General features: G+C 34.6%; 1 protein-coding gene across 2 annotated transcripts; it reads left to right on the top strand.

Moving 5' to 3' along the window:
* Positions 1 to 2,562: 2,562 nt before the first annotated feature.
* On the top strand, positions 2,563 to 10,987 carry LOC139820352 (uncharacterized). Of its 2 annotated transcripts, none has more exons than XM_071790538.1 (8): positions 2,563 to 3,371; positions 3,637 to 3,843; positions 4,402 to 4,557; positions 5,130 to 5,350; positions 5,428 to 5,592; positions 5,675 to 8,033; positions 8,114 to 8,377; positions 8,489 to 10,987. In XM_071790538.1, exons 1-5 carry the CDS (start codon positions 3,278 to 3,280, stop codon positions 5,473 to 5,475), a joined length of 726 nt encoding a protein of 241 aa, XP_071646639.1. In that variant the 5' UTR covers positions 2,563 to 3,277; the 3' UTR covers positions 5,476 to 5,592; positions 5,675 to 8,033; positions 8,114 to 8,377; positions 8,489 to 10,987. The 2 variants fall into 2 exon arrangements, with proteins under 2 accessions (XP_071646639.1, XP_071646638.1); XM_071790537.1 differs by having other exon boundaries at positions 5,130 to 5,353.
* The last annotated feature ends 5,599 nt before the right edge of the window (positions 10,988 to 16,586 follow it).

Genomic DNA, 16,586 nt, shown 5'->3' with positions numbered 1-16,586 from the left:
ACAAAGAAATTAGTTTGACAAAAATAAACAATTTTAAAGGCGATTCAAGTACTTGTATCAAAATAAGCAACGTTTAATTTTAACAAAATCAATTTCGGAATTGTTTCAATTACAGCAGAATATTGATCGCTCGAAAAGTGACTTAATCTAAGGTTAAAAGTTATTAATGAACTTTGACAATTGTAACTCGCACTATTTTACTCGCACTACTAATTGTAACTAAAGATAAAAAGTTCACCCTATGCCGCGAACAAACGTCGCAGATATCGCGGTATCCACTGGGTGTATCCGAGACGCGGCAATAATCGACCGCAGAATCATAGATCACGCGGACGTCAGGAGGGTTACGAGCAAGGCGAAGGAAAGGTCGATGATAATGCAAATGCCGGGTGCATTCGGGGAGACGCTATTAACGCTATAAACGCAAACGCTATGAACTTCGTTCGAAGAGCCAATAGCGCAACAGCGATAGCAAGCTGCCCGAACGCAGCTTAAGCGCCAATAGTATTTCGTGCCTCACCTCGAAAATAATAGCGAAAATAGCGCGAGTGATGACGTCACGCTGCCTTTACAGTGACGTCATCATCGTATATCACAGCGCCACAAAGCGTCTCCTCGAACAGTTTTGGACGATAATTGTGCTAATAGCGTGCTCCCCGAATGCACCCGCCGAGGGAGACGGCCAGCCACAGCAGCAATAGCGTCGTTATAGGTTACGTCGTTATTATGACGGTTATTATGACGATTATTAGACGGCGTTCCGGGCCCAATTCAACGTAGCAAGGAGATAATGCTAGCGAAGGTGGTGAGCAAGTGAATAAACGACGTAGGCACACAGATTATATTTTTCAAAATTATTAACTCAGCGGCTATACACGTGACACAACACACGACCGTGCATTAAACCACTGAACATATAATAATATAACGGCGGCTACGGTCGTGGACTGTGGTACGACCGTGATGGCGGCTGTATACTAGATAGTAGCGACACGTGGTGGAGATATCATAAATTAAAAAACCTGCTTCAATAAGTGTGCTACCCCCACCACTAAAATTCGGCCCGAGTTGCCAGACCTGTGTATACGACCGTGGTACCGACTTTCCGAAAGATGCACGCACGTTTTTGAAAACTCCACAATATACAAATGTATCAAGTATGGGGAATGTTGGCCAGTACTGTCATTTGGGATTGAGAAATGCAGTTGAGCGAATTTTAACGAAACAATGTGATGGAAGATGCGAAAAAAATTAAATTCGGTTATTAGTATGTACTGACGAAGCACCGATTGGTCATTCGTCTACAAAAAATTTGTGGCCAATCATGTGTTGTGACACAATTTTAAGAATCGTAGAGGTCATTGGAATTTATTATGGCGATGGAAAGCCAGACGATTCTAATGAATTTCTTGAACAGTTCGTGAATGAAGCAGTAAATTTAATTAATAATGGCATTTTGTATAATAAAAAACATTATAAAGTACGAATTCATGGAATAATTTGCGACGCACCGGCAAAATTGTATGTATTGAAAGTAAAAAATCATACTGGGTATGACAGTTGTACAAAATGTTTAATTCACGGTGATTATATCGATGACAAAATTTGTTTCTCTGCTGAAATTGATGCGTTAGTTCTTAGAAATGATATTGATTTCAATAGGTTTGCTTATCAATATGAATATCAAAAAGGTCAAACCATTTTAAGACAAATTCCTCATTTAGGCTTAGTGTCAAGAGTTCCGTTGGACTATATGCATTTAGTCTGCTTGGGTGTAATGCGCAAATTGTTAATGTTATGGTTAAGAGGACCATTGCAAACTAGATTGTCTTCTAGAACAGTTAAAATAATTTCTGATCATTTAGAAGCTTTTCGTAAAAACGTACCTACAGATTTTGCAAGGAAACCACGATCCTTAAATTGCATAAAATATTGGAAAGCTACGGAACTTCGACAGTTCTTATTATACATATTAGTCCTGTTATCTTGAAAAACATCTTGAGAAAAGATGTATATCTTAACTTTCTCACGCTTCATGTTGCCATAACTATTTTAACAAATCCAAATGTATTACGAACACCTCACTATATTCTTTATGCCAATGAACTGTTAAAACATTTTGTCACGTCATATGAAAAGATATACGGCAAAAAATATATTTCATTTAATGTACATAATTTGCTACATTTAGCCGATGATGTTAAGCAGTTTGGTTTGTTAGATACATTCAGTGCGTTTGCATTTGAAAGTTATATTTTCTCTTTAAAAAATTTGATCAGAAAAGGAGAAAAACCACTTCAACAAATTTATAGAAGATTAGAAGAGTACAATTATTTAACTTCTAACGTGTTAAAAAATGAGTATCACATGCAGTTTACAAGAAAACATCGAGACGGGCCTCTTACTAACGAGCATGAGTATAAAAATCAATATAAAGTTTTGCGAAATCGTAGTTTTTATATGAACTGCGATAGTCAGAGTAATGATTGCGTGATTCTTAAAGACGGTTCGATTATCGCTGTTCATAATTTTGCTACGACTGAAATCGTATATATATAATCGTATATATAACTGAATCGTATATAATTGGACAACAATTAGACGTAAATGGAAGTTTGTATGAACTGCCTTGTACATCCGAAATAATAGGCATTAAATTAGTTACTACAAATAGTCGTATAAGATCATGGTTATGCGAAGAAATTAATGGAAAAGTATATAAAATAAGACAAAGTAAGACATGATGGTAAAACAATAATTTTCCCAATACTGCATACAATTAATTAATTAAAAAATTATATATAAAGTAATCCGGCTTTTATAGTAATAATATTTAATAAGGTACGTATATGTATATATATTAATAATTATATTAATAAATAATTATATATATAGCTGTAGGAGAAATGGAATAGGAATAAAAATGTAGCAAGTGTACTTGCGGCTACTATAATTTGGATTTCTGTTTTAATTTGATTCTAATCTATTGTTATCCAGTTGACCTTCATTTCATTTTAATTAATATTATCTTTAAATAAAATATGTTTTCTTTATAGTTCAGTTGTAATAATCAATAAGTTTATAGAAAAGGTATAATGAATTTAACTTTTCTTTATTGCAGATAGTGTGTGGACACGTAATATATATATAACAATAATGGGTACACGAAAATCAAATGCGTTTACGATTTTGGAATACGATGATGGCATTAGTGTGGTTCCCTCAAAATGGCTGAGCCCAAATAAATGCCATTGTAAATGGCCTGGAAACTTAAGATATGCACAAATTAACAATTAAAGCTATCTTAAAGCAAAAGGATGCTGATAATAATTGGGATGTAGTCAAAGTTAAAAAAATATTTACAACGACCTGTAAGTTTTATTTGTAAGTTTTATTTATTTATAACAGCTCTGCGAGTTTACATTTTGATATTGTTAGAATTTTTTTAACCTGTTACTTTTACATTTTTTACTTTTATTTGTTAAAAGTTTACAAGTAGAATGTATATTTGTTTATTATTAGCAACATACGACGCTGCTTTAGCAAAAGCAAAAGACGCCGAAATAATTACGGACGTGGATGACGAAGAGAAACTTAAAAAATCTAGGAGTAAACGAAAGAAAATTATATTCACAGATTCCTCAAATACCAGTACGGATACGGATGAAGAAGTATCAAAACAAAAACAAAAACAAAAACGAAAAGAAGTTGTTCTGACAGAGTTTCCAAAGGCACCAAATGCCTCCAATTACCTTCAAATTGATTTAACAACTAAAGACAATTTAACCAGATCAAATTCTGTCAATAGTATTGCACCCTCTGTTTCATTGTATGAGGAGACTAGTAAGTGATCATTCATTTATATGTTATCTTCACAATTATATTTATTTTTATGAAGGTAAAAGTAACAATGCCTGGACACGTACCCAATTCTAGACATTCGGATTATTTTGTCTTTAAATATGAATATATAAACTTGCACTATAGAGTTATATATATATATATATATATATATATATATATATATATATATATTCTTCTTCTTATATATATATATATACATACATATGTATATATATATATATATATATATATATATATATATATATGTATATATTTATTTATTTATATAAAATATAGTCCTATATATACGCGTCTATACGTTTTGACACTTTTAATATATATTCGTATATATTCGTATTTAAAGGCGTTATATATATAACGTATTAACGTGCTTGTTTTCCTTAATCCAATTTAGTTTATATGATTAAAAATAATTCTCTCTTGATTAAATAGTATTTTTGCATTGTACCGCATTATTTTAATTAAATTTATTAAAATAAACTTCCATAATGATATATATTTTTACATAATTACATACTTGTTTTCACGCAAATGTAGGTACAAGTGATAGTAGTGGGCAAAATAAACATTCTCTACCCAATGATGATCAAGGGATGAATGACGTTCTCGGTATAAATAATAATAATGATTTACCGAAAAGTATTCCGGCCTACAAGTTTCTTACTGCTGATGAGAAACTGGAATATTTATGCGGTAAGAATATAATACGTAAAATACATCCCCGTAAAAAAAAAAATTGCTTAATACTAATTGTCATACTGACAAGTAATACCTGTGCTTGTATTTTAGTACGTACTTATAATAATATACTGTTCCACAAATATTGACATTTTTGCTTCCTCATAGAGGTCGAAGCTTTGTTTTCGTGAAAAAAAAATTTTTTTTAGGTATCTTTATAACGTTTTTGTTATCCGTTTATGCTCTAACTTCCGTAATTTTTTAGATTTCGGAATGCATTTTTTTTTTAATCGATAGAGTATCATGTAAGGAAGGTTGGGATTGAATTTGGTGATGATCGGTAAAGCGGTTCATTTTTTAATAAAATTTAGAATTTTTGTAGAAATGTTTGTGGTTGTTCTAACTTTCGCAAATTTTGAGATATCGGTCTATTTCTAATTTTATTATATTCGGTGGCTGTTACATTCGTATATCAGCAGTCAAAAATCAACAGGAAATCATTGGTCGCTCGTTAGAGAGATAAAATTATATTGAATCGTGTACAAAATTATCGTATGTAATAAAATATATTTTTTTTCTTGTTTTAGAATCAAATGCATTAATAATGAGCAAATTGAACAAGATAATATTTGAGAAAAATACCAAGACTAAGTGCAATGATAAATCAGGAACTGATCAAAAATGTTCAACGGAAGAAATTAAACAAGCCAAAGGATCTTTAATATATGATTATTTTCCATTAAAGGATATAAATGCTGTAGAAGAATTTGAAAAACTGTTAAAGAATAAAACGTTTACTGTACCTCAAGTAGTAATTAATTTAAGTTTCGTAAAAAGCAATTTTATTTTTCGATAATCAATGTCATACACAAACAATGTTTTCAGGCACAAACGTTATTACAACTGGTGGCAAAAAATTGGAAGTATTCATAAATTATATAATGCAAGATATTTTTGTGGATGAAGTAGCTGTCAAATATAGTTATAAAGGACAAGGAGAAAGGAAAAAAAAAACATTTAAACATCTTCTACTTAAGAATTGTGTATTCAGTAAGTAATCTCTTAAACTTGGTTTTTTTTTTTCTAAAAATAAATTTCAATTTTATTGATAAAAATTCGTGACTATTTATAGAAGCTGCATTTTTTTTTCGTGGAAGAGGAAATGCCTCGAGCACACCCTGACCCCGGCTGTCAGGGTAGTGTGGGACTTGCACCCACTAAAACCTCTCTCTCTAAACCCAGGACAACGGACTACAGTCACGACACGCGGGACACATGAGGTACTTCATCACATGCCACAACAGTCCCACACGCACGTGGCGACAGTAATATGTAAACCAAAGACTAAGGACCAACGGAAGGTGACACGAGGGAGCGTTTGTCTCGCCGGAAAAAACCGAACCCTAGTCGGGTGGTTTAGACACAATGTGCCAATCCACCCGACCACCTCGGATACCCCCCATGATAATAGTATGCGGGCATCCATATCATCAGGGGGGTTCCTCATTGGCTGCGGATTCGTTCCCGGGGAGAGTCCACCCAGCAAACGAAAAAAGATTGAAAAGAATTAAAACGGGATTGCCAGGAATTCAATTAAGGACTTTCCGAATTCCATTCTGTCCAAAAAAGGGATTGAAATAGTTTCAATATCATGGAATTCCTTATTTTGGAAAGAATTTGTCTTTTTTGAATCCTATCCAATTCCGACACAAAAATATTATACCACTGAATGCCAGGTTAGGGATTGGAAAGTTTCGTGATGAATTCCATTGAATACCATTGATTCCGTTAATGAAATGAATACCATTGAATGCCAAACTAGGAATTAAAAATTTCCGTATTGAATTCCATTGAATTTCGTCTATTCTGACAATAAAATGAATACCATTGAATGCCAGGATAGGGATTGAAAAGTGTCCGTGTTGAACTTTGTGGCGGTACGCGCCACTAATAGTACACGCCCGCGCGGTATCTGCATTATCGGCAGTTCGCGTCGACGCCGCCAGGCGTCGCATCGCCGGGGTATCTTCTCGAGTTCAAAGTTTCGTCTCGACCGCTATGTAAAGGGACCCCCTACGGGGCCTGACAGATCTTACAAATCTCATTTTCGGGCTAATTGCCCGTCGGCAGTAGTGCGTGTAATGCCCTTACTGGCCCTTAGGCATACACAAAAGCTCAACGGCGCTTGGTCGCCCAACGGAGGCGCGAGACGTTTCCTAAACCATCTAATGCCATGCAATTCCATAACCTTTACGGATTCAATAGGATTGAATGGAATTGAAAATTTCTTTTTTGGATTCCATGGGATTGGACCATCTCATTTCGAATCCCATCTAATTTCATTTAATTTCGCCAAAAAAAGGATTCAAAGGTATTAAAAAATTTTAATATCTTTTAATCCTTTTGCGTTTGCTGGGCACGCTCCCCCACTAAGACGTACACAGACCACAGGACGTGTACGAACGAAAACGAACAGGAACCCCCTACCGGGGAGGGATTTTCCACGCGTGAACAAGACACGGACCCGTCCTTAGACGGATCCGTTAACAAAGAGGAAAAAAATATACCCACCACCAATATCCTGGATCTGGGTTTTTGCAAACCCAAATTCACATCTCTGGCCAGATTCGAAAACCTGGCGAAAGAATAAGCTGCGCCCCTTCCCTAGCCCCGCCAGAAGGGGGGGGGGGCCAGGGGAAGGGCGCACAACACGGTGAACAGAGAACCCGCCACCACGCCACCACCCACCCGGGGGCGACCAACCCCGGCCCGCCGCCACAAGGGGCATCCGCTGCCCACTGCCGAGCAGTGGGAACGGAGCAACCTAAACAGCATCGAGCGGCAAGCCGCGGCCGACCAACCGCAGGAGGATCCCGAGACCGACAGCACCGAACCCCCAAAGAAACAGATTTCATTCACATAAACCCAAAAACATCGAGTCCCCCAAGACCCCCCCCCCCGAGGGGGGGGAGGCGGCAGCCGCCGATCGCCGCCTGGCAACCCACCCCCCAGGGATCCGGAAGCGTCGCATCCCGCGACGCACCGAACCCCAGAGGGAGCGAAGCCCGCCGCCGACCGGCGCCCAAAACCACCCCCCCCTCCCGGGGAGCCGAGAGATCCCCTCAGGCACACGCAAGAAACGCATAAAATAAAATATATAAAAATATATAAGGCGCCGGAGGGCCATCCATCGCACGCAAAAACACGCCTAACACGCTCTTCGATAACAATTGCCCGTTTACATCAGGTTCCGATAACAATTTCACAGTCAACTAGCCGCGCTAGCCTTCGTCCGTGTCGTCCTCAGGGGGCTGCCGTCTTCTTCTGTCATCCTCTTTTTTCTTCATGAGAACTTTCTCCGCAAAGTTAGAGAACGCCTTCCACGCTTCTCTGGAGCCACATATCTTAGCCACCACGGCGCTAAGGGAGAGATCTTATCCCAGCGCCGCGGTGAGCTCACCACGTTCCATCCCCCAGAACGCGGGCATACGGTAAGCGTGTGTTCCGCGGTGTCCTGCGGATCCAAACAATAATGGCAAGCAGGGCTATCCTCCTTTTCGATTCTGTGCAGGAATGATCCAAAGCAACCGTGGCCAGTCAGTAGCTGGGTCATCCTAAATGTCAGGAAGTCCGTGCCCCTGTCCAACCACGCGTCGAAGCTCGGCGCGATCGCCTCCCTTGTTCCCTTTCCGGGCAATTGCTGGTCCCGTATGTGCGCTGCCCATTCCCTCCGAGAAGCTACACATCTATTTTCATCGAATGCTACTGATGAAGGCATTAAAAAGCAGATCAGTACTTGGCTGGCAGGTGCGACTTTACGACTGAAGCGGAAAACGTAAGTTATATGAATATTCAGTCATGTTTATGTCAGTTTTATATGATACTGATGATATAAACTACAGTTTTAGATTAGATGTTTGTTTTAAATTGTCTTTCTAATTTTTAGCATGAAAATGGAAGACAAAGAAAACAAAACGGACGAAGACCCAACATCTTGAATGCGCGGTCTCGAGAGTAGTTGAGATCGAGTTACTTCCTTTTTTTTACATATAATATGTAATAATATGCGTTTATCTTTCTAAGGTATATATATATACATATATATATATATATATATATATATATATATATATATATATTCAATAAAAGTTATTCGCCAGTGATGAAATAATTCGGTATAGTTAAACGGCCTGACTGGCAAGTTTTATTAAGCATAACACAACGACGTTTCGACCACTATTTTGGGTCCTTTTCAAGTTATTTTAGCAATGCTGGAATAAAAGAATGAAAGAATATATAAAAAATTAAAAAATTAAAAATTAAACAACATTGCGCGTTGAACAGATTCACGATAATATCGGTAAATAGAACTTACATGGATCATTGTGCGTCAAACAGCAGATATCAACAAACCCCCCAACCAACATTCGGTCGTCAGTAGGCATAGAACAGACTCCGACCATAATTTCAAATGGCAGGATGTTACAATCTTACACAAAGAACAAAATTTAAAAAAACGTGAAATTTCTGAAATGCTATTCATTAAAAAACATAAAGAGGCAATCAACTCACAGAAAGACACTGAAAACCTGCCATTGGTCTATGATCGAATAATATCTTCACTTTAAGTTCTCCTTCTATGTTTACTGTATTTTGCAATAATGTATCATTAGTTGTTCGGCCTTCACATGAGACCGTCGTGTTTTTCCGACCCGCCACGAATTTTATATGTTTGACGCACAATGATCCATGTAAGTTCTATTTACCGATATTATCGTGAATCTGTTTAACGCGCAATGTTGTTTAATTTTTAATTTTTTAATTTTTTATATATTCTTTCATTCTTTTATTCCAGCATTGCTAAAATAACTTGAAAAGGACCCAAAATAGTGGTCGAAACGTCGTTGTGTTATGCTTAATAAAACTTGCCAGTCAGGCCGTTTAACTATACCGAAATATATATATATATATTTTTTTTTTTCTTTTTTACACACGTGATATATAATAATATGAGTTTATCTTTCTAAGGTATATACAGGGTGGGCCACCAAAAACGAAACAAGCGTGTTTTTTGGTATTTAACTTAATTAATTTGAAAAACGCTCAGACATTCTCTTATGGGGTTGAACTTTGGTGATTGAAACTAAAGTTGACATGTCTGAGTGTTTTTCGTATTAATTGAGTTAAATACCAAAACACGTTTGTTTCGTTTTCGGTGGCCCACCCTGTATATATATTTTTTTTACACACACATGTGATATATATATATATACCCTGTATACATATATATATATATATACAGGGTGTCCGAAAAATCGCCTACTCCACTTCGGGAGGTAATTAGGGACCCAAAAACAAGCAAAAAAGTTCATACAAACATAGGTCCGGAAATGAGCCGTTTCCGAGTTATAGCCACTTTTATGTTCAAAAATCGTAATTTAGAATCCGCTTGGCATCCCTCTTTCTTAATTATTTCTTAAATTAAAAATTTTTATTTTTAAATATTTTTAATTTTTTTAACTTTAATTTTTTTATTTTTTTTTTCAATTTTTCAATATTTGTAAATACGATTACATTATTTTTAAAAGAAATCAGTTGTTCTCACGGCTATTCAAAATCAGTTGTTTTCACGGCTATTCAAAATCAGTTGTTTTCACGGCTACTTGAAATCAGTTGTTTTCACGCCTATTCAAAATCAGTAAGTAAATCACGGCTTTTCAATAAGTTTCAAATTATTATTTAACAACACCTTACTTTTAGGTTGTATCTAATCTTTCCGTATTCATCAATGGATCGTTGAAGTTTTAATGAATTAGCTGATATGCATCTTATGTATGGTCTTGCTCAAAGTAATGCTCCCAAGGCAAGAAGATTATACATCCAGTCTTTTCCAAATCGAGATGTACCGGGAATAGCGTCTTTTCGAAATGTAGACGGAAACTTGAGAGAATTTGGTAATTGTAATTAAAAAAAATTGAAAATAAAAATTTACAATTTTTGAACATAAAAGCGGCTATAACTTGGAAACGGCTCATTTCCGGACCTATGTTTGTATGAACTTTTTTGCTTGTTTTTGGGTCCCGAATCACCTCCTGAAGTGGAGTAAGCGATTTTTTGAACATATATATATATACCATATATATATATATATATATATATATATATATATATTGTACTATTTAATATTTATAATTAATAGAAAATTATAAACAATGCGTTATGTATGAGAAATTTAACAGAACTGCTTTTATCAAATAGAGTTAATTTGCGATTAGTTGAAGGGAATAAAAGAATAAACAAATCAGGTAAATTTCAGACACGTGTTACAGGTGTCCATCTGTAATTATCAAAAATATCGATACCTGAAGATATCGGTACATATACAGTTGCGAACAACATACAGTAAGACACGCGAATAAAAATAAATAAAGAATTTTACAGTTAACGACTTATTAACATTAATCATGCTATATTGCGATTATGTTTTATGTTGAAATTGAAAAATATATACAAAGTGTACAACTAAAAGGGTTACAGATTATTATTTTTAAAAAACTAAGCAAAATATTAAATTGTTGTTTTCTTTAGAAATAATAGTCCGTAACACTTTTAGCTTTATACCTCTTGTATATACTGTTTATAAGATTATAAAATATATTGTTTATAAGATTAAGATGCATAACACTATAAAAAGGCGTGATATCCGTACAAAATTACCTTTTTAAAAAAAAGATTAAAAAAGGCGCCAAGTACACGCATAGTAGTGTATATGTATTATGTTGTTACCACGGTCGTGAACGACTGTGGTTGTTACCCTGTATTATGTTGTTATCTCGAAAAAAACAAAGTGGTAGTATTATACCTCCAAATAGCTTTACCCTGTACAACATACTGTTTATAAAATGCGTAATACTACAAAAAGGCGTGATATCCGTACAAAATTACCTTTTTTAAAAAAAGGTAAAAAAAGGCGCCAAGTACACGCATAGTAGTGTATATGTTGTTACCTCGAAAAAAAAGAAAGTGGTAGTATTATACCTCGAAAAAACCTAAGTAACAAGTGGTAGACGTAATCTTTATATCTCGAGAAATCTCTCTCAAAAATCTAAGCAGTAATATCTTTATTTCCGAAAAATTATAACCCAAGTGATACACATCACAAAATTATGTTACCTTATCAAAAAGAAGAGTCGCGCTTGAAGTGATCTATTACAATTACAAAAAAAAATGATATCTCTTTAAATTACTGCGCCAATTACAGAGAGAACATATATATTGCTTCAAGAAATAATTGTTGCACTACTTTGAAAAATCTTTACATTGTGTCAATTAGAAAAGAATGTATGATAACAATTTTATAAGATTAAAAAATTGTATTTAAATTTAACAAGGGAATACAAGATATTTAGATACAAAGTTTACATGTGTATTTTTTAGTGGTCACAAAGAATTACAGAGGTAACAGTACAAAATAAAAATATTTTATTAAAATATTTAATTTAACGAGGGAATACAATTTGTATTTAAATACAAAGTTTATACATGTATTTTTCAATAGAATAAAAGATTTAATCACAAAGAATTACAGAGGTAACAGTACAAAATAAAAATATTTTATTAAAATACATAAATTTTTCTTGCAAAAAAACTTGGCGCTGCTAGACCTCAAAATTTTAAATAAATAAGGACAACACTAAATAAAAATAATTCAGAGAAGAATGCGATGGGAGTAATATTAAATGATTATCAGCGTGGATGTGCGAGTGAGTGATATGGGTGTGCGTGACGACGCGGACGGCGGATAATGCGGCTTATAATTAAGTATAGGATAAGTTTATTTATTTATTTAAAATTTCGAGGTCTAGCAGCGCCAAGTTTTTTTACAAGAAAAATTTATGTATTTTAATAAAATATTTTTATTTTGTACTGTTACCTCTGTAATTCTTTGTGATTAAATCTTTTATTCTATTGAAAAATACATGTATAAACTTTGTATTTAAATACAAATTGTATTGCCTCGTTGGATTAAATATTTTAATAAAATATTTTTATTTTGTACCGTTACCTCTGTAATTCTTTGTGACCACTAAAAAATACACATGTAAACTTTGTATCTAAATATCTTGTATTCCCTTATTTTTAAATAAAATTTTTTAATCTTATAAAATTGTTATCATACATTCTTTTCTAATTGACACAATGTAAAGATTTTTCAAAGTAGTGCAACAATTATTTCTTGATTGCATATACCGAGTGTCTGAGACCACACGCCCACCCCTTTTCTTTCAAAAACTAAGCATTTTAGAGAAAAACGTTTCAGACAAAAATTGTATGGTTTTGAGGGGAGCATAAGATGGTCTCATTGATTTGACCTTGGGTGGCATCGTTAAGGACAGGTCAAGGACACCTTCAGTTTCTTAAATGGAACTCCCTATTTTTTATTGCATATTCTTATAGCTTATGTCGAAAGCTTTCCAAAACACTATAATTAAGTATTTTTTCATTAAGTACTTTTTGAGTTATAAGGCTTGAAAGTTACAGTATTGTGATATAATTTATAATTCAAATTCCTTACTTTTTATTTTTGCAAACAATATGAATCAATTAATGTAAAAAAACAAAATTTTCTTACAGAAAAACTTGTTGTGTAAGAGCGTAATGTGGCACAGTAGATAGCGCACTAATCTACAAAGCTGAAGAACAATTTTAATGCCATTTATAATGAGTGTAATTCTTGTACCGTTGTTAAGAAAAATGTCTAAAATACCTGGAATAAACTATTGCGCGCTGTGTAATTTCTGTAGGCATTCATATTCATGCATTAAGTTTCATTCTTACAGAATGTCTATTCACCAAGTACATATTAAATTACTTTCGACAAAGACTTAAATTTAGCGTATACCATGAAAGAAGAGTACCGATTTTTTATTGCGTGATTCATAGTTATTGAAAAAGCACCCCGAATCGTGAGAGGCAAGGGGACTCACGCAAAACAAACACCTCGAATCGTGAAAAGCTAAGAAAATAATGAATATGCAATAAACAGTTACACAAGTTTTTCTTTAAGAAAATTGTGTTTTCTTTACATTAATTGATTCGTATTGTTTGCAAAAATAAAAAGTAAGGAATTTGAATTATAAATACTTAACAAAATATTATGTCACAATACTGTAACTTTCAAGCCTTATAACTCGAAAAGTACTTAATGAAAAAATACTTAATTATAGTGTTTTGGAAAGCTCTCAACATAAGCTACAAGAAGATGCAAAAAATAGGGGGTTCCATTTAAGAAACTAAAGGTGTCCTTGACCTGTCCTTAACGATGCCACCCAAGGTCAAATCAATGACACCATCTTATGTTTTCCTCAAAACCATACAATTTTTGTCTGGAACGTTTTTCTCTAAAATGCTTAGTTTTTGAAAGAAAAAGGGGTAGGCAGGTGGTCTCAGACACCCGGTATAAGCGCAGTCATGTAGCTGTATTTGTACTTCGTTATAACGTATTCTACTTCGATGTCAGCAAATTTACAGCAAATATGTGACAACACATGCAATGCATTAGTTTGTTCAATATGCTATATCACGCTTGGGTATCTGGATCTACATATTTCTGTAATATTTCACATAAACGTAACAGACATAATATACATCTTTGAATAAGGATCTATTTCAGATTTATTGTTACAGATATACAGCCCAGCAAACGCAAAAGGATTAAAAGATATTAAAATTTTTTAATACCTTTGAATCCCTTTTTTGGCGGAATTAGATGAAATTAGATGGGATTCAAAATGAGATGGTCCAATCCCATGGAATCCAAAAAAGAAATTTTAAATTTCATCCAATCCTATGGAATCCGTAAAGGTTATGGAATTGCATGGCATTAAATGGTTTAGGAAACGTCTCGCGCCTCCGTTGGGCGACCAAGCGCCGTTGTTCGTCGGTGAGCTTTTGTGTATGCCTAAAGGTGAAATTTCATGGGCAGTGAAAAGCAGCAGCAGATCGTACTGATTGGCTACAAAATAGAGAAGTTCTCGAGTTTCTAGAACTCCTCTATTTTATAGCCAATCAGTACGATCTGCTGCTGCTTTTCACTGCCCATGAAATTTCACCTTAAGGGCATTACACGCACTACTGCCGACGGGCAATTAGCCCGAAAATGAAATTCGTAAGATCTGTCAGGCACCGTAGGGGGTCCCTTTACATAGCGGTCGAGACGAAACTTTGAACTCGAGAAGATGCCCCGGCGATGCGACGCCTAGCGGCGTCGACGCGAATTGCCGGTAATGCAGATACCGCGCGGGCGTGTACTATTGTTGGCGCGTACCGCCACAGAGTTCAACACGGACACTTTTCAATCCCTATCCTGGCATTCAATGGTATTCATTTTATTGTCAGAATAGACGGAATTCAATGGAATTCAATACGGAAATTTTTAATTCCTAGTTTGGCATTCAATGGTATTCATTTCGTTAACGGAATCAATGGTATTCAATGGAATTCATCACGAAACTTTCCAATCCCTAACCTGGCATTCAGTGGTATTCATTTCGTTAACGGAATCAATGGTATTTAATGGAATTCATCACGAAACTTTCCAATCCCTAACCTGGCATTCAGTGGTATAATATTTTTGTGTCGGAATTGGATGGGATTCAAAAAAGACAAATTCTTTCCAAAATAAGAAATTCCATGATATTGAAACTATTTCAATCCCTTTTTTGGACGGAATGGAATTCGGAAAGTCCTTAATTGAATTCCTGGCAATCCCGTTTTAATTCTTTTCAATCTTTTTTCGTTTGCTGGGAGAGTGATTCGAAACAATTTCCTGTTTTTAATAATTAATCCATATTCTTGAACAAATTGTTAACTATTTTTCTTCTTGCAAAATATTATCTGATTTTTAGTTGCTAAGTTATTAAGCTAATAGTTTGTCTATTACGGGCCGGTCAGAAGGTAGGCAGGAGCGGCACAATTAACCGTCAGATGCTGACGCAGAAGTTGAACATTTGACGGTGAATTGTGCCGCTCCTGTCTATCTCCTGTACCCGGCCCGTAATAGACAAACTATTAGCTTAATGACTCAGCAACTAAGAATCAGATAACATTTTGCAAGAGGAAAAATAGTCTTACAATGTGTTCAAGAATATGATTTATGAAGGACAGGAAATTGTTCCGGATCACCCTGTATGTGAAAAAAAAGTATCTAAAATATTTCCCATATATTTCTGAAACATTTCAGAGATATTTTCGAAGCATTTCAGAGATATTTTTGAAGTATTTCAGAGACATTTCTGAAGCATTTCAGAGATATTTCTGAAACATTTCAGAAATATTTCTGAAGCGTTTCAGAATTATTTCAGAAATATTTCTGATTTCAGAAACATTTCTGAAATCTCAGCTTGGCGGACATTTTACCTTTCTGAAACATATCTGAAACATGTCTGAAATGTTTTTTTAAAAGGTTTCATATTTCGTTGACAGCTTTTTGAAAGCTTTCTGAAATATTTCGGTGCTGTGGTTAAAATAGGAAGACCCTTGAATAGGAATACGAAGATACCACTTGGGTTTTATTTCTTTAAAGTAGTTGCATAACAATTATCTTTCAAAGCAATATACGTATTCTCTTTACAATTGGCGCAATTTAATTTAAAGATTATTTCACATCTTTTTTGAAATACATGTCACTTATTGAGTTAAATTAGGTAATATAATTTTGTGAAGAAGAAATTAAAGAGTTCACATCTTTTTTTTTAAATACATGTCACTTGAGTTAAGTTAGATAATATAATTTTGTGAAAAAGATATAAAGCTACCACTTAGGTTAGATTTTTGAATTTACAAAATACATTGCGTGTACTTGGCACTTTTTTTTACCTTTTTTGAAAAAGGTAATTTTGTACTGATGAATCTTTTACGCGACGCGACGAGTTGCGAGTACCCGAGATTTTGAAATCTCGACAACCAATGATGTAAGTTTACCTTGAAGAAAGACAAAATAATATATGTATTTCCATGATGAAATTGTAATTTACAGGATATAT

The sequence above is a fragment of the Temnothorax longispinosus genome, chromosome 10 (genome assembly GCF_030848805.1).
Source record: "Temnothorax longispinosus isolate EJ_2023e chromosome 10, Tlon_JGU_v1, whole genome shotgun sequence".
NCBI lineage: Eukaryota > Metazoa > Arthropoda > Insecta > Hymenoptera > Formicidae > Temnothorax > Temnothorax longispinosus.
Note: the sequence above shows the minus strand (reverse complement) of the source record. Positions and strands in the feature narration are given on the sequence as shown.

Bases quoted from the DNA above. Each gene is read 5' to 3' on its own strand.
- LOC139820352 (XM_071790537.1), top strand. From the start codon at position 3,278: ATGCACAAATTAACAATTAAAGCTATCTTAAAGCAAAAGGATGCTGAT. The intron at 3,844-4,401 runs GTAAGTGATCAT...ACGCAAATGTAG, and splicing joins TTCATTGTATGAGGAGACTA to GTACAAGTGATAGTAGTGGG. The intron at 5,354-5,427 runs GTAATTAATTTA...CAATGTTTTCAG, and splicing joins CGTTTACTGTACCTCAAGTA to GCACAAACGTTATTACAACT.